The following is a 20,935-nucleotide window of genomic DNA, read 5'->3' as shown; positions in this document are numbered from 1 at the left end:
AGGCAGGATGGTGCTGCTGCAGTCATCTTGTTCGTGGGCTTCCTGGAGGCACCTGGTTGGCCGCTGTGCGGGCAGACCGCTGGGCTTGATGGGCCTGGGTCTGATCCAGCAGGGCCCTTCTTATGATCTTATGTTCTCTCCAGGATGAGAGGAGCACGCCTATTATCGTCGGTGCTTTGGAAAACACAGGCAGGATAACGTGGCTGCAGTCGTCTTGCTTGGGGGCTCCCTAAAGGCACCTGGCTGGCAGCTGTGTGGACAGACTGCTGGAGTGGATGGGCCTGGGTCTGATCCAGCAGGGCCTTTCTTATGTTCTTATGACAAGTTCCATTGGAGGAAAGGGGTATTCATGGCTGTTAGTTGGGATGGATGCTGGTCATGCTGCATAGCTATTCTCTAGTATCAGAGGAGCATGCCTATTGTTTTGGGTACGGTGGAACACGGGCAGGGTGGCGCTGCTGCTGCAGCAGTCTTGTTGGGGGCTTCCTGTTGGCACCTGGCTGGCCGATGCGCGCTTGATGGGCCTGGGTCTGATCCAGCGGGGCAGACTGCTGGGCTTGATGGGCCTGGGTCTGATCCAGCGGGGCTTTTTTTCTGATGCTCTAAAGGGCCTTCAGCTCTCCCTCTCCCTCTCTGGAAAGCGCGCAAATAAAGTGCCCCAGCCCCCCTGGCCCTTTCCCGCTATTGGGCGCGCGCAACGCCCCTGCGGGGCAGCGGGTGGGAGCGGAGCGCGAGCGGAGGCGACCCGCCCTCTTGCGCGGGTGCTTTTTGGTCGCAAGCGGCGGCGGGGCGGGCTCTGCCACTCGGCCTTCCCGTCTAAGCCGGCCCTCCAGTCGCCCAAGGGTGGAGGCAGGGACGGAGCCGAGTCTCCATGGAGGCTGCGGGGCTGCTGCCGCTCCTCGTCGCTTTCGCCGGGGCCGCCGTCCGAGGTGAGGAGGTGGGGAGAGGGGAGGCGAAGAGGTACCGCTGGGGTCGGGGGAGCAGAGGAGAAGGGGATCGGTGTCCCCCGGAGGTGGGAGCGGCAGCAGCTTGGACGTTTGGGTCGGTGGTGTGCTGGCACGCTGTGCTGAACCACGGGCCGGGTTTGGGCGTGGGGTGTGTGTTACGTGCCGGCAAGTCGCTTCCGACTCGTGGCGACCCTATGAACCAGATGTCCTCCAAAACGTCCTATCCTTAACAGCAGTGGTTCCCAACCTTTTTTTGACCAGGGACCACTAGGACTTTTTTGTTCGTTGCAGGGACCCCAAGGTTCAAAATAAAGATTCCGAGAATTTGAAAATAAACTTTAATCATAACTGTTAGTTAAACATTAAACTTAGAATAATATTTGAATATATATTTTTATAATAGAGAACTTTTAATTGAAAATATTAATTTATTAGGGGTTTATAACTTTGTTTCGCGGACCTTAATTTAGTTCTCGCGGACCCCTGGGGGTCCAGGGACCCCTGGTTGGGAACCAGTGCTTAACAGCCTTGCTCAGTGGTTCTTGTAGGTTATCCGGGCTGTGTAACCGTGGTCTTGGAATTTTCTTTCCGGACGTTTCGCCAGCAGCTGTGACAGGCAGATCAGCCTTGCTCAGATCTTGCAAACTGAGGGCCGGGGCTCCCTTTATTGAGTCCGTCCATCTCTTGTTGGGTCTTCCTCTTTTCCTGCTGCCTTCAGCTTTTCCTACTTGTCTGCTCCGAAGTAAATCCCACTGGTGTTTATTCCCCAGCAAATGGGCATAGGGTTTTAAACTCCAAGATGTTGCCCTTTACGAGACGTTGTTTGTTTGTTTGTTTGTTTGTTTGTTTTAAGGAAAAACCCATATAGATATATTTGATGAATCTGGCTAATCTTGTATTTGGGTGGGGAAAGCAAACCCACAAAATCAGTGTATGAATCCGGTAGACGTTTTGAAAGATTTGTTTGACTCCACTCAGCGAAAGGATAAGCAGGAGCTGTGGCTGGATGATGTCTTCACTTCCTGCCTAAGCATTAATCATTGGGTATGTGGGGGGAGTGGATATGTTTTATTTATTTGTTTTCTTGAACGACATGCTTAAGTAGGATTCCTACTGCTGGCGTTGTTAACATTTTATTAATTATTAATATTTATTATAGAGTGTGTGTCTGCTGCATTTATATAACATGTTCAGAGTCTTTCATACACTTTATGACAGTATCCTTATTCATGGGAGGGTTTTGCCTTGAATTTGCCACTCTAGATGTACATTTTCCCCATCCAAATTCTCAAAACTCAACAATAATGCAGAGTTTTGAGCATTCGGAAGGGGAAAATGTACATCTGGAGAGCGGCAAATCCAAGGCAAAACTTCCCGTGCTATAAGGAAGGATCATGCCGTTGCTGCCATATTGCATATAGGAGGATGGGACTGAGCAACTCCTCTAAGGCCGCCTATGGAGCTTGTGACAGAGTTGAGAGTCAAAACAGGGACTTTCATGCAGAGGGACCACAATTCTGTATGGGTGAAAACTTACGGTCGCTTTATCCTCCTTTAATCTCTGTTTCAGCCAGGATCCAACACATGCGTTTTGCTTAATGTGCGTTCGATCCTGGCTAAAACAGGGAATAAAGGAGGATAAAGCGACCATGCGTTTTCACCCTATGTCTACTCAGAAGAAAATCTCCTTAGGACTCTCAAGTGGAAAGGTAGTGATCTAGAAATATAATAATTTAAGCAAACACGCTCATCGGGACTTCCAGATAAATGTGCACAGGATTACAGCACAATCCTGAGGGAAGCTTTGGCAGAGAAGAAGAGTTGGTTTTTATATGCTGACTTTCTCTACCACTTAAGGAAGAATCAAATGGGCTTACAATCACCTTCACCTTCCCTCCCCACAACAGACACCCTGTGAGGTAGGTGGAGCTGAGAGAGTTCAGAGAGAGCTGTGACTAGCCCAAGGTCACCCAGCTGGCTTCATGTGGAGGAGTGGGGAATCGAACCTGGTTCATCAGAACAGAGTCCTCTGCTCCAAACCACCATGCTGGCTCTCTTATTGGCCACCAGCTCAGTACTGCTGATTGGCTCCCTGTGAACGTTGTGTACACATGCCCCTTTGTAAGGCTGAGAACACAGAGTGAGCTTGGCAGAGCCCATAGCAATCTGGCAACACCTGCCAATCAGGCAGCAGCACTCACTGACATCCCTGTGAGCAGCATACATAGGCACAGTCAACCAATGCTTGCTGGTGTGGCCACTGCCCCTTAACACCACTGCCCCTCCCAATGGAGTGCCACAGGATAGAGAGGAAAGATGCAGCATAAGTGCAACCCCAACAGAGGCACATTGCCTGAGTGTAACCCCCCCATAGCCCACAGGGAAATGGGGCCTACATGGGGAGACAGGGTGCCAGCCCATCCCTCTGGCAAGGGTCTTACTGCTCCAAGCCGCATGTACCCTTCTCACAAAAAAAGAACAACAATAACAAAACCCAGACAGAAGCCAGGCTTGAACTCACGGGCCCCGTTCTCAAGAAGAGTTGGTTTTTATTTGCTGACTTTCTCTACCACTTAAGGCAGAATCAAAACGGCTTACAATACAACTTCCCTCCCCCTCCCCACAACTGACACCCTGTGAGGTAGGTGATGCTGAGAGATTGTGACTAGCCCAAGGTCACCCAGCTGGCTTCATGTGTAGGAGTGGGGAAACAAATCCAGTTCACCAGATTAGCATGCACCTGGAATCCTAGCTACTGGGTCAGGAAGGCAGATGCAAAGGAGCCATGCCATCAGGTCACCACCTGCCATATGGGGCCATCATGTCACCACCTGCCATATGGGGCTAGGTGCAAAGAGTCTAAGCCAGGTGCATGGCTTAGTGGAAAGGCGCTGGGCTCTTGGTTCAGTCCCCACATGGAGAGAGGCCGGAGGCAGGCATAAGTGCAGGGCTGACGTTTTGTTCCCACAAACCACAGAATGAAGCAGATGGCCCAGCTGATGGCCAGCCCTGGACATGAATCATTTTGGCTGAGACACCCCTTCACAATACCCCCCTCCTGCACCTTTGCACCCCATCCACCTTGAGCCCCCGTGCACGCCTGCACTGCCAACGTGCACGGCTTATCAGATGCTAGCAGTGCTGGGGTAAAACCCACCAGCCTACTCCCCAACAGCAGCCAGCAGAGTGCATGAGTGGGAAGGGGGCGGGGATGCAGAGAGGTTGTCATGATCCCCTCTTGCCCGTCCAGTGACTTTGACTCTTCAGGGGAGGAGCCCAAGGAGCCAAGGCCAGTGGCTGACGGGGACCAGGGAGGGCCTGGCACACACACCCCGAGGCACTTGATGACAACAGTCCAGTGGCACCAGAGGCTGCCCTGCCTGAACCTGCAAGGGAGGCCTCACTACCAGCCCCTGCAGTAGTCACCAGGCCTCAGCTGGGCAGGATGCAAATCTGGGCCCATAGGCCCTCAGAACCCGCCCCATCTCTGCAGGAACGGTGGCAGCACAAGGCATAGGCTGAGATGGCGCAGAGAAGGTGAAGTGCCAGGCTGGCTGTGCACAGCCCCTCCGTAGATATAGAGCAGTGCACTGATAAATAGTTCTTCCTTGCAAGATCCTGGTCAGAGCACAGTACAGCATCTGGAGCTCCAGCAGCGCAGCTGGAGCCAGCTACTTCCCAGCCTACTTAAGCTGCGGTCTGGGAGGACTGCCTTGCTGGATCAACAGATCCGCTAGGTGCATGCCTCCTGCCTCCAAGCCCAGTGTCGATGCAAAGGCAACCTGGCTGCAGGGAGCAGGGCAGAGGTGGCAGAGTTAAGTCTGTTACAGCTATCTGAAGAGGTGACTTGCAACCTGCATGTTATCAGTCTTTAAGGCGCTACCAGGCTTGTGTTCTATTTCGCAGCTAAACAAAAAAAGCTGTACTGTGCCCACCATAGAGGCCAATAACGTCTTTCCCAGCATGAGATTCCCCAAGTCAGAGCTCATCCCTCTGGATGTGTGAAGGAGAAACCATACTGGGGAGCCCTATGGAGAAGGGGGAGGAGGAGTTGGGGCAGAGAGGGAGGCAGCATGTGGGAATGGGCTGAGGAGCAAGTCTCATCTGCTCAAGGTGAGACAGGGGCGGAGCTGTAGCTCGCTCCAGACTTTATTCAGCAGCAGCAGGGAAATGGTAGCAAGGTATCCAGTACAGCCTCTGTGCCTTAGCAAGCTGCTCTGGGAAGCCACGGGGAGACGGAGTAAGCTCTCCCTATTCAATCAATTAATCTTTATTAAAAACAGTCATAGACCAGCACAGCTCTTCACAATTTACCATTAAAAACCCTTAGTGTTACGCTGTACCCATAGGTTAATACAAATAGTAAAAAAGCTGTTTGGACTCTTTGCAAACTATATAAACTACCCATTAAAATTATTGACACACTGATGTTCTCAGCAGCGCCTGACGGATTCTACAGGCCACTGCACAAAACTTAGCCGTTCCTACTGTAACCTCTGAGTTTTCGTCTATAAGCAACATTTTAGTTTGCTCCTGACCTAAATGGCTGGAATGCCAACTAAGCCAGGGGGAGATAAACTTAGAATGAACCTCTGGATATAAAGGACAGCGCAGTAGGACGTGCTCTATTGTTTCAATTTCCTTTAAAGCACAGGGGCATACCCTATCCCAGGGGTCTCAAAACTGTGGCTCCAGAGTCGCATGCGGCTCTTTGGCCCTCGAGTGCGGCTCTCCGAACTTGGTTCGGAGCCCCTGCTCTTGTGCCTGCTCACGCCGGCAGCAGGGCTGCAGAGCCGGCGCGCCTGAGAGAGAGAGAGAGCGGGAGAGTGGGTGCGCTGTCTCTCCCCCCCCCCCCGCAGTGGAGAATGGCCGGGTCCCCCTTTCCTTTGCCCTCAATGGCTGGGAGGCTAAAGCCTCCCCTCCAGCCTCGCGATTGCTGGGCGGGTGGCTCGGCGGTTCCTGCCCCCCCGCCTATCAGCTGTTGGGCGGGGCGGGCTTCCTTTGGTAGACCTGGCCTCCGGCTGAGTCCCATTGGGAGGCCATGTCTACCCACTGGCTTTCTTGGGGGTAGACATGGACTCCGAGGAGGGGGAAAAGTCCCCCTTTAGAGGCCAGGTCTACCAATTGGCTTCTATGGGCCTCCGGAGGCCAGGTCTACTGCCAAGAAAGCCAATAGGTAGACCTGGCCTTCCAATGGGCCTCAGCTGGAGGCCAGGTCCACCAATAGGCTTTTATGGCGGTAGACCAGGCCTCCAGACAAGGACTCCAGATGGGCAGGGGGAAATGGCAGGGACTTACAATTTAATTTTTATCAATAAATAAGATCACTATTAAGTATGATATCAAGTTTCATTCAGTGTACCTATAGTTTAATTAAGACTTAAAACTTTAATTAAAGTTTATTAAGTTAATAAACAGTGTACCTACCTATATAGTTTAAGTTTAAGAAATTTGGCTCTCAAAAGAAATCTCAATCATTGTACTGTTGATATTTGGCTCTTTTGACTAATGAGTTTGCCGACCCCTGCCCTATCCTCCAGGGCAGTGGTCGGCAAACCGCGACTCCCGAGCCACATGCGGCTCTTTGGCCCCTTGAAAGCGGCTCTCTTCGGGGCCCGGGCGGCTGCGGTTCCTGGCCCAGCCCAACCGCTGGTGGGATCCCGCCAGCCGGCCAGGATCCCCACCTCCCCATCCCCCGTCCATCAGCTCAGCGGCTCCTCCGCATCCCCGTGCCCAGCCAGGCAGAGGCGCCACGCTCCTGCTGGGCTCCAGCGTGCCCGAATGCTTTCCTATATCTAAAGATCTCTAATTGGGACACATAGGCGGCAGGAGAGGCTACATATCTGGACTGTTCTGCTGACGGGAAAGTTGGTGCCTTCTCTAGACCTTTTGGGTGCTCCATATCCAGTATCCTTTGTAGCTCTCCCTATTGCAGCACGCCTGTGAGCAGGGTGGAGTTGTTGAACAGATGGCTGCCTGAGTAGGGATGCCGCAGGAGGTGGGCTGGAACCATTGAGATGGCAGCCCCTGATCGCTGCAGCCATGCTAGTGGGGCCCCAGTTGGGTTTGTGGTTCCCCCTCTGTAGAGGGGGGGCTCCATTTTTCAGGATACCCCCCCATCCATTCTAACAACACTTATCCACCCACTGTGTGGCTTTCACATCAGCTGTTTCTTTCCATGTGCTCCTGCTGTTGCATAGGGCTCTGATCCTACAACACAATAGGTGCCATGTTTGTGCCCACTGTTCCCACCTGAGGAGAGTGGGCACCCTGGCAAGGGATGATGCTAACAGGCTGTTACAGGCCTGCCAGCATCCATGCCAACACTCCCCCCCCCATCATCAATGCCTATCCTTTTAGGTATATTTTTTCTGGAGGTATGTCCCACCCCATGACCTCGGGCGTACTGTGTTGGGTTGCCCCCGCCCTGCAAACACACAACCCTGATCCTTGGCTGTAGGGGCTTGCATTGTTGGGTGGTGTCCAGAGTGCATGGAAGGGGAGGTGGGTGTGGACTCCCAGGCCAAGTCTGCTGGATCCCTGGCCATGCTCATCTGTCAATGTGTGATTGCTCCTTCAGCGTGCGTCTCCAGAGATGGGGAACCTGTAAGGTGTCTGAAATGAGTCATGTCTGAAATGAGCAAGGAGCTTTGCTCTCCCCCTTGGGTGTAAGTGCCCTATTCCCCCTCTGGTGCTAAGTGCTCTCTCTGTGCATTTCCCACCTCCAGGGTGAAATCCTGTGTGCTCTAAGAATGCATATAAGAGACATCAGCTTTGTGTGGGCTGTTATCCTCATGAGTGAGAGTTAATGAGTCAAAGCACAAGCTCGTGTGCCTTGTGGGATCTTTAACCTATTGTGTGCATCAGTTACATGTTATCTCCATACTAATTTGTGAACCCAGACGTATGTGTTTGCTGGTAGAAAGTCTGCTGGCATTTGCAGAAGACCCAATAGGCAGTCATGATCCTAGTCTTTTGGGCATCAAGCGTCTCTCAACCTGTTCTGTCCCACTGTGTCAGAGATATCCAACGGAAGTCAGTTTCAAGTAGCCAGTTCAAGGCTGGCTCAGCCTTCCATCGTTCCGAGGTCAGTAAAATGAGTACCCAGCTGGCTGGGGGTAAAGTGTAGACGACTGGGGAAGGCACTGGCAAACCACCCCGTAAACGTAGTCTGCCTAGTAAATGTCAGGATGTGCTGTTACCCCATGGGTCATGAATGACCCGGTGCTTGCACAGGAGACCACCTTTACCTTTACAGCCTATTGTAACATTTGGAAGGAGACCAGTTCAGGTTGGGGTGGGTCAGGTTCAGCCATCCAACTAGCTGAGGCAGAATGTTTGGGTGGCCTGGCCACTGCTCTACACACACCTCACCCTGCTTCTCCAGAATAACAATGGCCTGGTGATGATACTATTGTTACACCTGGGCACGTTCTGTGACGTATTTCCTTCCTTTTTATCTCTTTTTTTGCAGGAGCCCTGTCTGCCTGGCCTCCTAATGTGACTTACACTATCCAAAAAGAGACATGCACCTTGGAAGTGAAGTGGTCGCCGGCAGCGCCACCCAGCAGAAACTGCTCACGAAGTTACGTAGTTGCTCTGCGCATTGATGGAGATTGGGATCCACATTCAGTAAGCTTCCTAGTCCTTTGGATCCCATCATTGCTTAGCTAATAGTATAAAGCACTAAAAATTCTCAGTAAGGGTACAGCAATTCTTATGAAAATGAGGACTTTGGGGACTGAAAAATGGTAGTCGCCTATTTCCCCCCCCTTTCTTCCCAACTCCCCCTCCTTCCATCCCATCTTTAAGGAAATTGGCGTGAAATAGGGGTCAAGAACAATGACTCTGCAGAGTGTGGAAGTCTGATGCAGTTGAATTTTACCAGCTACCAACATCTCCCCTTCCCCCAGCCAGGAAAAGAGATTAAATTGGGCTCACCGTGTAGCATCAAAACCAGGGGTTTTATTGGCCAGAGTAGACATTAGACAGTACATTGCTGACAATGGGACGTTGGCACATGTGGGGCCGGTCTTAGCTACAGGGCATTCAGGGCACCTACCCTGAACCTTGTACTAGGGAGGCTATGATGGGTGCCCCCCCACCCTTCCTTGCACCCAGCTGCCACAACTGCTGCCCTGAAGCCCACACTACAACAATCACTGATGATTTCTGCAGGGGGGGAATCATCTGTGGAGTCGTGAGAGGACCCCCACCACCCTACAGCTGATCACCCAAATGCTGAGTGATTCTGGGCCCCCAAAATCACTAAGACCTCGCCTGCACATGTGCTTGTCCATGATGTGACACCTTATCTCAACATCTGGCGACTGAATATATAAATTAACTCCAGAGTGTGAGGTTGCATCCAGTGAGATAAACATTCTGTTGATACTAATTCTTCATAAGAATCCACTATAAAATTCACAGGAAATTTTTCCTATGTAGCTTTCCAAAGGAATATTGAGATTAATACAGTCTTTCATCCTAGGAAAGATGCTTGAAAAGCCCTCCTTGGATAACAGAAGTACCTCTCGGTAAAACAATTGATTTTGCAATCCAAACTTCCTGCCAAAAAAATTGTGAGGATGTACCAGACTGGAAAGATGGCACTTTGCATGTTGAACAAAATTGTAAGTCTTCAGATATGTCTCTAGTATAATGCCCATATTTCTCAAAAAATTAAGAAAACATCCTTTAAAACCTGCTGATGTGCATCTGTCCAGCTGTTGTACCCAGTGTTCTGCACTTTTCTTGGCCCTGTTTCCTCATAACTCTTCAACATGCCATTTCATCTCCAGGCAGAGTACAACAGTAATGGGCTTATTTTACCACCCTGTTACAACCCTATTAGGGTGTAATTCTAGCTTTTGGAAACTAAGGAAATTATTAGGGCTATTACCAATGAGATGTGCAAAATTGCAATACCTCATCAGGCTGCTGATATTTTAGATGCAGCTCCCCAGGAATTTCCACTACCTACATCCCGCTAAAATGAATAACAGTTGTGTGACAGCATAAATGAGTTCAGACAAACATTTCGCACACTACCAGTTGAGCTGCTTAGACCAACAAGAATTGTTTTTCTTTCTTGGACAACCATACACCCAAGGAAGTCAGAAGAGCTGCCTATCCCTGGCTAATTCTGAAGCAGCCATGGAAGCACCTCTCACGTAAAGGCTTCTATTGACTAGAAGCATTTTGATAGTGCTTCCTAAAGCCATCTAGCAGTGCTGTAAAGAGGAAATGTGACATAGAATTATAGAGTTGGAAGGGACCACCAGGGCCATCAAGTCCAACCCCCTGCACAATGCAGGAAATTCACAACTACCTCCCCACTCCACACCCCTAGTGACCAGAAGATGGCTAAGATGCTCTCCCTCTCATCACCTGCCTAAGGTCACAGAATCAGCATTGCTGACAGATGGCCATCTAACCTTTTCTTAAAAACCTCCAGGGAAGGAGAGCTTACCACTTCCCGAGGAAGCCTGTTCCACTGAGGAACCGCTCAAACTGTTAGAAAATTCTTCCTAATGTCTAGACAAAAACTCTTTTGATTTAATTTCAACCCATTGGTTCTGGTCCGACTGTCTTGAGCAACAGAAAACAACTCGGCACCCTCCTCTATATGACAGCCCTTCAAGTACTTGAAGATGGTTATCATATCCCCTCTCAGTCTTCTCCTCTTCAGGCTAAACATACCCAGCTCCTTCAACCTTTCCTCATAGGACTCGGTCTCCAGACACCTCACCTTCTTTGTTGCCCTTCTCTGGACATGTTCCAGCTTGTCTACATCTTTCTTAAATTGTGGTGCCCAAAACTGAACACAGTACTCTAGTTGAGGTCTAACCAGAGCAGAGTAAAGCGATACCATCACTTCGCGTGATCTGGACACTATACTTCTGTTGATGCAGCCCAAGACTGCATTTTTAGTTACAGCATCACACTGCTGACTCATGTTCAGTGTTTGGTCTACTAAGACCCCAAGATCCTTTTCACACACACTACTGCTCAAACAAGTCTCCCCCATCCTATAATTATGCATTTGATTTTTCCTACCTAAATGCAGAACTTTACATTTGTCTTTGTTGAAGTGCATTTTATTAGTTCTAGCCCATTTCTCGAGCCTGTCAAGATCATCCTGCATCTTGGCTCTGTCTTCTACCGTATTTGCTACCCCTCCCAATTTAGTATCATCTGCAAATTTAATAAGCATCCCCTCTATTCCTTCATCCAAATCATTTATAAAGATGTTGAACAACACAGGGCCCAGCACAGATCCCAGCACAGGGCCCAGCACATAGAATCAATTGCTTTTGCTGTGCTAATTTACTATGTTTAAAGTAAACCTCTAGCCTGTTCTGTTGTATTGATATAATGGGAAAGGCACATCTCCATAATGAAAAGGGGCAAGAGACTTACTTTTTTAAAATGAAAGCTGAGGATGCAGAGACCTTCATTGTTATAATGCTACAATGTTATGGCAACTGCCTAGGAAAATGGCTCCAATGTGGGTGGGACAGCAGAGAACCAGATTTTCCTGTCCACATGGGTGCCAGCTATACTGCACTCTAGCTATACTGCAGTCTTTCCCAAAACATCACAGCAAAGCAGGTTTGGGAGACTGTAAAAAAGACAGGGGAAAACCCAGAGGTTCATGGAAGTGACATAATGCTGTGGGAAAGCATGGGAAACCCCGTTTCTCAATAGCACCCATGCTGGGACACACAACCTCTGTGTAAGTGACCTTGCAAAACACACATAGGAAGGGTTACTCCCTTCCACTTGCTCTGGTAACAGAAGCCTTACTCTGGCAGAAGGTAGACATTGAATACTACTCATTTGACATGAGTGGTAGCCCTTTAGTATGTTAAAGGAAGGAGAATTGGCAATCAAGGCCAGAGCTGAGGACATTTATTTATTTAAAATGTTTTGTGACACATTCTCAATCATAGAAAAAAGGACAGGGTAAGCTTGGGTTCAAACCTATACTCTGCCATGGAGCTCGCTGGGTTACCTTGGTCCAGTTGTTATCTTGCAATCTAACCCACTTCACTGAGGTGCTGTGAGGAGAACATGCAGGGGTGGATACTGTGTATGAGACTTCTGGAGGAAATGCAGGATTTTAAAATTAATGAAATTAGTACAAGAAAACTTTTTAAACTACTAAGATCACCCCAAGAACCACATTTTTAGATTTCAGAGTTGTGCCTAATGAATACTCTTCATGCCAGAAGAGACCACACAGGATTATTAGTGGTTTTTATCATTCTTGATTTCCACACCTGCCACTTCCAGCTTCTGCTCACTGTACAGTTTCTTCCCTCCCCTTCCTTGCTTGAAAGCAGAAGTAAATGCATGCAGATATTTTAATTGGTGTGATTCGCCCTGGGTTATACAGAATTTTATCAGTATAAGTCCTTGCAGAAACCTGCTGCCATGCTAGAAATCCAGTTTCTGGTCTTTCAGTCATGCTTCGCTTCAGGCGGACAGTGCTTAGGAGGAGGAAGGGGAGCGATCTCACTTTCGATGGTCTTGCCTTTCCAGGGGTTGCAGGTACAGGAGCCAGAGGTATTAACTGCACTTGGTGGAATAGGAACTACATGGAATGTTTATGGCAGTCTGGAGAGAATGCAAGCTCTGACACTCCCTACAAGCTGTTCTACGGGTTAGTACTTGAAGATTCTCTTTTGGCTCCAAAACAACTTGGGTACAAGACTGCTCAGGCTTTTTTTCTGTAGCGCAGAGCTGTGAGGGATTTTAATCCAGCGCTTTTGAGTTTTGAAATCCCTCTGAGCTACACAATGGAAAATTATTAATAATGTTAAGGAGCTTCCCTTTTAATACAGAAGATTCCTTTGGGAGAGTCACTGGGAAAAGGGCGATACATTTTAATTACTTTCTGCCACCTTTGCCTGCCAACAGCATTTCCAAAATAATCACCCATCTACAAATCTGAGGAAGGAAGAAAATTTGGTCTGGTCTCCATGTAGCTGACCCATCTTGTTGCAGTTCATGTTCTGCCTTTTAGAGTGATGCAGAAGTTTATTTTTGGAACTTTTCAAATTCCAAGTTTGTCTTCTATTAACCTGACATATTTGGCTTTGTTAGATAACTGAAAAATGAGATTATTTTACTCAGACTCAAGGAGTTAGTGAAATTGAACTGTTTATATGCAAAACATCTTCGGTGAAAATGGGAAAAGTTGGGTGCTGAATTTTATCCTGAAAAATCTGTTCCTGCCTTTCACCCCTTGGCCATGCTATTTTCTGCCTCCATTCCTGCAGACTGTCGCATAGCTATGAGATGAGTAAAACACTGCTTTTCCTGTGCTAAAAAGTAGCAGTTTATATATTCTTGTTAGGAGTGACCTTTTGCCACTACTAGATCTGTCTGGGATCAAGCAAGGCCAATGTGTGCCCTGCACATGTTTGATTCCTGTGATGATTGGTTCAAGCCATACTGACTCAATAGATTTTTTTCATGCAGACTGAGAGTACATCCAAGGATATGACTAGAGAAAATAATTTTGCCTTCCTCATGATGTTCTACCTTCAACTGTGCTATTCGTGAGGTTTCAAAAAAACCCATATTTAAACAGACTAGGCCCGTGCAGACTGAGATGTGTAGAATCATTACATGTTTTTCTGTATTGTCCTTTTTATGCTGATATTCAGGCTAAATTTCTTAACTCACTCCTAGCCGAATGGAATGGAGCCTCAGATAAGTGTAAGGTACAGCTTTTTCTTACTGGACAAAATTCCACCACAATAGATAGGGTAGCAAAAATTTTGCAACTGGCTACCAGGCTCTGAAACCTTACTCTGTTCAGTCCTAGTTCTTGTGTTCCCTAGTTTTTGTACCTGTTGTGAACATATGCCAATAAAGATGTTGTTGTTGCCTTCCTTATGCCACATCAGGAAGGGTTTCAACTTGAGGGAGTTTCAGAGCAGTTTGTGATGAGGCATGGTGTGTTCACGGGGGGTGGGAGGAGGGGTCAACAATCCTACTGGGCATGCCCATGCCTTTGGTGTGCACAACCCGAGACTATGGGAGTATGAAAAAACCAGCAGTGCACTTCTTCAGTTTAGCTTTATTGCACCTTGATATTTCTCACATCTTATGTGTTTGTTTCTCCCGTGTCTGTTGCTGGTCATTGCTTACCTGGCTTTATAATTTACTGATTCTCTGATCTTGTTTTCCCCCAAGGTGTAACGAAGTACATCAGTGCAAAAATGTCACTCGTAACGGATCTGAATTTCAGTGCGGTTTTGACTGTGTCATTGGGAATGTCCCAAGTATCATAATTTCAGTTCAAGGCAGTTCTGGGAACATTCAACCCATGTGCTTGATTTTGGATTCAATAAATAGTTTAGGTTGGTTTGATTTCATTTTTTTAATTGGTTTTAGTCCACTCTGTGCCACACACTTGGAACAGGAAATTATATTGAAACTTCTGAATAATTAAAATGTCGCTAATCCTCCCCACATCACATTACTGCTTAAAGATGCTGAGGCCCAAGCCTTAGCTGCTGTGCGCTGAGAAGGAATTCGGGGGGAGGAGGAGACTCATTGAACTTGCCTCTAGACACATCTTTGCAGTCCCAGCTCTGTGCGTGGAAGGTGGACTGAAGACAATGTTCCTGATTGATCTTAGAGGTCGTAGTGGAACATAGGCGTGGAGAATGCCTCTCAAGTGTGTTGGGTCCAAGCTGATTCTAGGACTGTATGGGACACAAAGGCAGTACAGATGCTAGAGTGTACTGACCTGATGGGGTTGGGTTCATCCAAATTCCAGTTTACTCTGTCTCGAGTGCTGTAAGGAAACCAGTTTTTTTAAAAAATCATCATGGTACCCTTTCCTCTAGTATGAGGGAGCAGCTGGGATAGTTATCCATGCTAGGAGGGCAGTGGTATCAGCCCAGGTTTGGATGAAATTGAGTGGAGGCCCTGTGTTTCTAAGGAGAAGAGATTTCCTGCTCTGAGGGTACAGCATTCTAATGACCACAGAAAGCACTACCAACCCTCTGGCATGCTCAAGCAACAGTAAAGAAGGGTGCTGTGTTGTGGTTGGGGTGGGTAGAGTGAGTTGATGGGGGTCCCTGTACTAGCTGAAAGGGAGGAGGGGGCGTGGTTCAGTGGTAGAGCATCTGTTTGGCATGCAGAAGGTCTCAGGTTCAATCCCTGGCATCTCCAGTTAAAGGGAATAGGCAAGTAGGTGATGTGAAACACATCTGCCTGAGACCCTGGAGAGCTGCTGCCGGTCTGAGTAGACAATACTGACTTTGATGGACCAAGGGTCTGATTCAGCTTCATGTGTTCATGTGAGTTTTTATTTTCTCTCTCTTTCCTAAGGCCAGTTGCTTTGGGATCAGTGAACTTCACAAAGCTCTGCAGGCTGTTTCTTCCCTAACTTTACAGTATTTTGAATGGGGGAGATGCCTCTTAAAGGAATGTTTGATTAATGTTTTATTTTAAAGCCTATGAATATGTTAACATAATGTTGGATTTTTAAAGAAGTTGGACTGTTAAAAAATTTCCTCTTGGCGTTTGATGTTTCAGTAAAACTTTATCCTCCACGGATCAAACACCTCTCAAAGAAAGGTAGTGAAGTATTTTTAAACTGGACTGAACCAGAGGAATTATATAACTTGTGTTATGAAGTAGAAGTTACTAGCAAGTCAGACCGTAATAGCGAACCATACCATAAGGTAAGTGGCTATTTTGGTGAACTGATGAATTTACAACTATATTTAATGATGTTTCAGTGATTGTTGATATGCGCTGGAAAGAAATTACATGCCTTTATTAAAAAAAAAAACCCTCTTAACTTCCATAATAACTTAGCATGCCATCCATTAAGAGGAATACCACTATTGTAGCTTAAATATCAGCACAAGGATGGTCCAAAGCTCTGCCCCCCACAAGGCAAGTAGGGGAATCCTGGTGAGCAGGGCCTTTCCCATTCACTTGAATTCCCATAAACTTGAATAGTCTCAATGGTGCTGCTTGATCCCTGTTTTATGTTGCTACAACAGACTAAGATGGCTGCCCTTTTGAAATTAAGCTTTACATGTGTGTGGTTGGCCACAGTTAAAAGCTGTGGTTTGGAGTGATGGACTCTGATCTGGAGAACTGGGTTTGATTCCCCACTCCTCCATGTGAAGCCAGGTGGGTGACCTTGGGCTAGTCACAGCTCTCTTAGAGCTCCCTCAGCCCCAGCTATCTCACATTCTCCCTGTGAAAGTGCTCTGTGCTATGAAATGTAGTATTTATTTATTTAAAACGTTTATTAGCTGCCTTTCCTCCTTAGGCAGCTTATGACATAGATACAATATGTAAAATAAAACACATTAAAAACATTAAAACCAAAATTTAAAATAACAATTTAGGACTGCTGCTAAATTTAACTAAATGCGGTCTTAAATAAAACCGTCTTCAACTGGCTCTTAAAGATCGAAAATGGTTGAGTGGTTCACCATGTCTTTGGCTTCCATCCCGTGATGTGGGTTCCGCAGCTGTATTAGAAACATCTGTACAGTAAACCACCCTGGTGCGATACGTTCCAGAGTGGCTGCTGTGTTGGTCTGTTATTGCAAAACTAAAATCGTGTAGCACCTTAAAGAATTTAAAATGGAGGAGAGGAGAACAATGTAAGTTGTTTTGGGTCCCCATTGGGAGAAAGGCGAGATATAAATAAATACATAAATAAATTATTGTGGCAGAAACTTTTGTGGACTAAATCTTTCATCAGACACGTGCCCTGAGTTTCCAGAATCCTATTCACACACACTCACATCGGCATAGAATGCAAATGCAAACAGTGGAACTAGAAATGCAAGCGGTCCAGTCTGACATTACTACATGACACGCCAGTGTGGTGTAGTGGTTAAGAGCGGTGGTTTGGAGCGGTGGAGACTGATCTGGAGAACTGGGTTTGATTCCCCACTCCTCCACATGAGCGGCGGAGGCTAATCTGGTGAAGTGGATTTGTTTTCCCATGCCTACACATGAAGCCAGTTGGCTGACCTTGGGCTAGACACACTCTCTCATCCCCACCTACCTCACAGGGTGTCTGTTGAGGGGAAGGGAAGGTGAGTGTAAGCAGGTTTGATTCTTCCTTAAGTGGTAGAGAAAGTTTTTTTAATATACATTTTTAAAAGATCCAGAATTTTTTAAACCTGAAGAATGTTCATAGGCCAGGCAAAGGCTCTCAGTGTGTGGTTGTCTTGTCCCTTTTAAGATATACAAGAATAAAGGCAGCGCAACAATCCCGGTTGAGCCGGACGTGCAGCACACTTTCCGGGTGAGAGTCAAGTCAGACGATGGTCAGTGGAGCGATTGGAGCGAAATGGAGGTTTTAGGTGAGAAGCATCTAGTGTTGCTATTTTGTGTCCTCCTGCTGTCCTGTACCAGGGGGCTTATATGTCTACATCCAGAAAGTATTTGCATTTTGGGTCTGTGTAACAGTTGTGGGCTTTTGTTCTTACATACATACTCCCAATTGCTGTATGGTCTATGAAATTTGCAGGGGGGGGGGGTACTATTTCTGTTTTACAAATGGAGACATTTTTCTTCATGGATGATATTTGGACAGATGCTGCTTCCCTGTGATACATGACAGGAATCCTCCCTACATACATATAATTTGGGGGGATTAAAATATCCTACTGATCTTGTCACAGTTCTGGAGGAGGACCCAGGGCTATGTCGGATTCAGGAGGGTTCAGATTAGGGATGTGCAACTAAAAAAAATAAATCATTTTTTCCAGCTCCAAATACTAAGGAGCCAAAAAGAATTGTTTTTTCTGGATTCCTAATACCAGTGTGGTATTCAGGTTTTGGGGGGATTCCAATAATTTTTTTGGCTTTGCTATTCCCTATGGGGAATCTTTCCAGGGGGTGGGGGCGGAGGGGCTGTTTGTAAAACTACTGGCACCAACATTGCAACAGAGCTGCTGGTGCCTGTCCTTTAAATAACCCCCCAGATATGAACCCCAACCATCCTCCATTGTTTCCTATAGGGGGAAAATATGTAAAAACAGAAAAGTAAAACCTTAGAATCGCCCAAGCTTAACTAAATAGGAATGCTGTTGCAAGCCTTTTTTTTTTTTTTTGCCATCAAGTCACTGCTGACTTATGGCAATCACGTGGGGTTTTCAAGGCAAAAGACGTTCAGAGGTGGTTTGCCATTGCCTGCCTCCGAAAACGTTGCAAGCATAGCAAATGTAAATCTACCCATTGCCCAAACTAGGAATCGATGCCAATGTGCAACCTGAAAATCTAAAGCAATGTAAAACCTGAGTATCCACTGCAAATGTAAACATGACATGTAGCAACTCGAACAAAGAACACAACTTTGTAACGTCAACAAAAACAATTTAATAGGGTGTGGTGGTGGAAAGTGCCATCAAGTCACAGCTAACTTATGGTGATCCCCTATGGGGTTTTCAAGGAAAGAGATGTTTGGGGATGGGTTGCCATTGCCTGCTCCGTGTGGGCTGAGAGAGTTCTGAGAGAAGTGTGACTGGCCCATGGTCACCCAGCAGGCTTCATGTGTAGGAGTGGGGAATTGAACCCGGTTCTCCAGATTAGTCAACCGCTCTTAACCATAACCGAACACAAATCAACCTGGTAAGCCAATACCAAGTCCAGTAAGACACAGACACTGTGGGGGGGGGGGAAGAAGGGGGGGAAGTCCTGGGAACCTTCAAACACTGGGAACCATACTCCCAGTTAATTCCAAATATTTACAGGATTTTTTAGGACCCAATTACCAACATCCCAGAAAATCCTGTATGCTATTTGGAGACCCAAATATATCTGAAAAATACCAATAAGGTATTCTTCAGATATATATTTGGCTCTTTTATATCCAAGCACACTTCCCTAGTTCAGATTCAAACCCTGGCACCTGTAGTTAAAAGGATGCAGGGCTGGGGGAGAAATTGTGCTTGTGACATTGGAGGGCTGATGTTAGACAGTAGAAGGCAGCTTCATATGTTAACTTGTTTGCAATGGCACAATTAGGGACATGGAGATGTTGCAGATAAAGGCCTCTTTGTATGTATAGTGGGAAAAATAGATCAGGTATGAGTCTGGCTCATACCTGATCTATTTTTCTGGCTGCCCTGACCTGGATGGCCCAGGCTAGCCTGATCTCATCAGATCTCAGAAGCTAAGCAGGGTCGGCCCTGGTTAGTATTTGGAGGGGAGACCACCAAGGAATACCAGGGTTGCTGTGCAGAGGAAGGCACTGGCAAACCACCTCTGTTAGTCTCTTGCCATGAAAACCCCAAAAGGGGTCGCCATAAGTCGGCTGCGACTCGAAGGCGCTTTACACACACACATGAGTCTGGCTCCCAAAATTCTTGCCAGTTCTGTGTGTCGATTTCTAAACTCAAATCATCAGCCATCTTTCCTCAGTTATCTACATGTATCTCAAAGATGTAACAGGGAAAAAGAACATTTGGCTTTTATTTCCTTACTACAATTGTTCCATTCCAAAGCTGTAGTTGGGTGCCTAATTGCTTGTTGTTGCTTGTTTTTTTTCCCCCAGGTGGTGAAACCTCCCCATTTCCTATTCTTTTGTTCATTTTAATTCCCTTATGTGTGGCACTACTGTTGGTCATTTTGCTAATTTACCTCAAAAGGTGAGATAAAAGTTAACACACTTTGTCATTCTTTGTCTGTTTTATCTTTCCTGCCGGAACCATTTGTGACTACCATTTGTGGCTAACGCTGAGAATTTTTACAGTCCCCAACTCAGTTTTTGAAATCCAAATCTGATTAAAATGAGAGATTAGAGCCTGGGGAGAGTTGAGCAAGATGTTTTTGGACAGCAAGATCAAGCTGGGTTTTGCTTTCATGTTATGTGGATGTGTATCCATGAGCAGGGGGAGGTTCATCTTCATGCCTGACATGTTGGATTTGTAGAAGCATCTTACTGGCCACTTGGGAGACAGGATACTGGAGTAAATGAGCTTTTAATCTGATCCAGCAAGGTTCTTCATAGTCCTGGCATATAGTCTTATGTAAATAAATCCTCAGCACAACTTTTAAATATTGGTGAGCTAATTAAACAAAGATCTTCTTAACACTCCTTAACCTTTTGTATTGCAAAGGATTAAACGGCTGCTTCTTCCAAAAATCCCTGACCCTGAACAGATTCTGAAGTACATGTTTCAAGAGCAGAATGAAGTAAGTAATATCTGATGCTGGATGATCTCACAAAAATTAAACTGCTGACTAGGCTTGCTAAGGGCTACTGTATACCTGACATAAAAGGCAAGGTTGCTCTTTTCTTCTCCATGTCTCTGCAGAGAACATTTTGATGTATGGAGGGAAGACTCATGGTGTGAAATATGCACTGAGGAACATAGATGCATGCTTGCTGCGTATTTTCATATGTGTATGTGAGTGTGTGCATAATCCTTCTATGCATTGTGGAAAGACACATGTTAACAATTGAAAACTTGTCCTGTGATCTGTGAAGTGGCCCTAAGAAAGAGAAGTAATACAGAGAATTTCATTGTTTCCAGAGACTTTAATTGCTGTTTTTCATCCCTAGAGCCAGCCCACACATGAAACAGTCAACACCGAGGAAACCCATTCATTGATGATTGTGGAGCCTGCTGGCAATGAGAAGTGAGGAAACCAAGTTCTGATTGTCAAACGACGTCTGAATGTAAACCAAACATATGAGGCCCAGGAACTGATGCTGCAGCTGCTGAAACATCTCTTGACTATTTCACTCAAAATAATCCTTTGTGCTGCAAGCGTCTTATTGGACTAAGCACTTCTACAGAATGCAATCATGTAAATAGTTTTCCTCAATTGTCATGTTGTCTCCCCACTTTCCTTTTTGTCATGGTTGCTGTGAATATCAAGTTCCAAATTAGCTTTTGTGAAGCTGCAGGTTTGCTTTGGAGTTTGTTTCCCTCAATTTTTTTGCTGCTTGAAAAGATAATTGAATTATCTGGCAAGGC

The 20,935-nt window shown here is 46.7% G+C and overlaps 1 protein-coding gene across 1 annotated transcript; it reads left to right on the top strand.

The window, feature by feature from the left end:
* The first annotated feature begins 871 nt into the window (after positions 1 to 871).
* On the top strand, positions 872 to 20,671 carry IL13RA1 (interleukin 13 receptor subunit alpha 1). Its single transcript, XM_056859007.1, has 10 exons — positions 872 to 929; positions 8,422 to 8,579; positions 9,439 to 9,580; positions 12,417 to 12,615; positions 14,157 to 14,323; positions 15,510 to 15,658; positions 17,191 to 17,311; positions 19,507 to 19,600; positions 20,072 to 20,147; positions 20,518 to 20,671. The coding sequence occupies exons 1-10, from the start codon at positions 872 to 874 to the stop codon at positions 20,596 to 20,598; spliced, it is 1,245 nt and encodes a 414-aa protein (XP_056714985.1). The 3' UTR covers positions 20,599 to 20,671.
* Positions 20,672 to 20,935: the final 264 nt, after the last annotated feature.

The sequence above is a fragment of the Euleptes europaea genome, chromosome 13 (genome assembly GCF_029931775.1).
Source record: "Euleptes europaea isolate rEulEur1 chromosome 13, rEulEur1.hap1, whole genome shotgun sequence".
NCBI lineage: Eukaryota > Metazoa > Chordata > Lepidosauria > Squamata > Sphaerodactylidae > Euleptes > Euleptes europaea.
Note: the sequence above shows the minus strand (reverse complement) of the source record. Positions and strands in the feature narration are given on the sequence as shown.

Coding starts and splice junctions, on each gene's coding strand:
- IL13RA1 (XM_056859007.1), top strand. CDS start 872: ATGGAGGCTGCGGGGCTGCTGCCGCTCCTCGTCGCTTTCGCCGGGGCC. Junction 12,616..14,156: donor CCCTACAAGCTGTTCTACGG/GTTAGTACTTGA, acceptor TTTTCCCCCAAG/GTGTAACGAAGTACATCAGT. Junction 20,148..20,517: donor TGTTTCAAGAGCAGAATGAA/GTAAGTAATATC, acceptor TTTCATCCCTAG/AGCCAGCCCACACATGAAAC.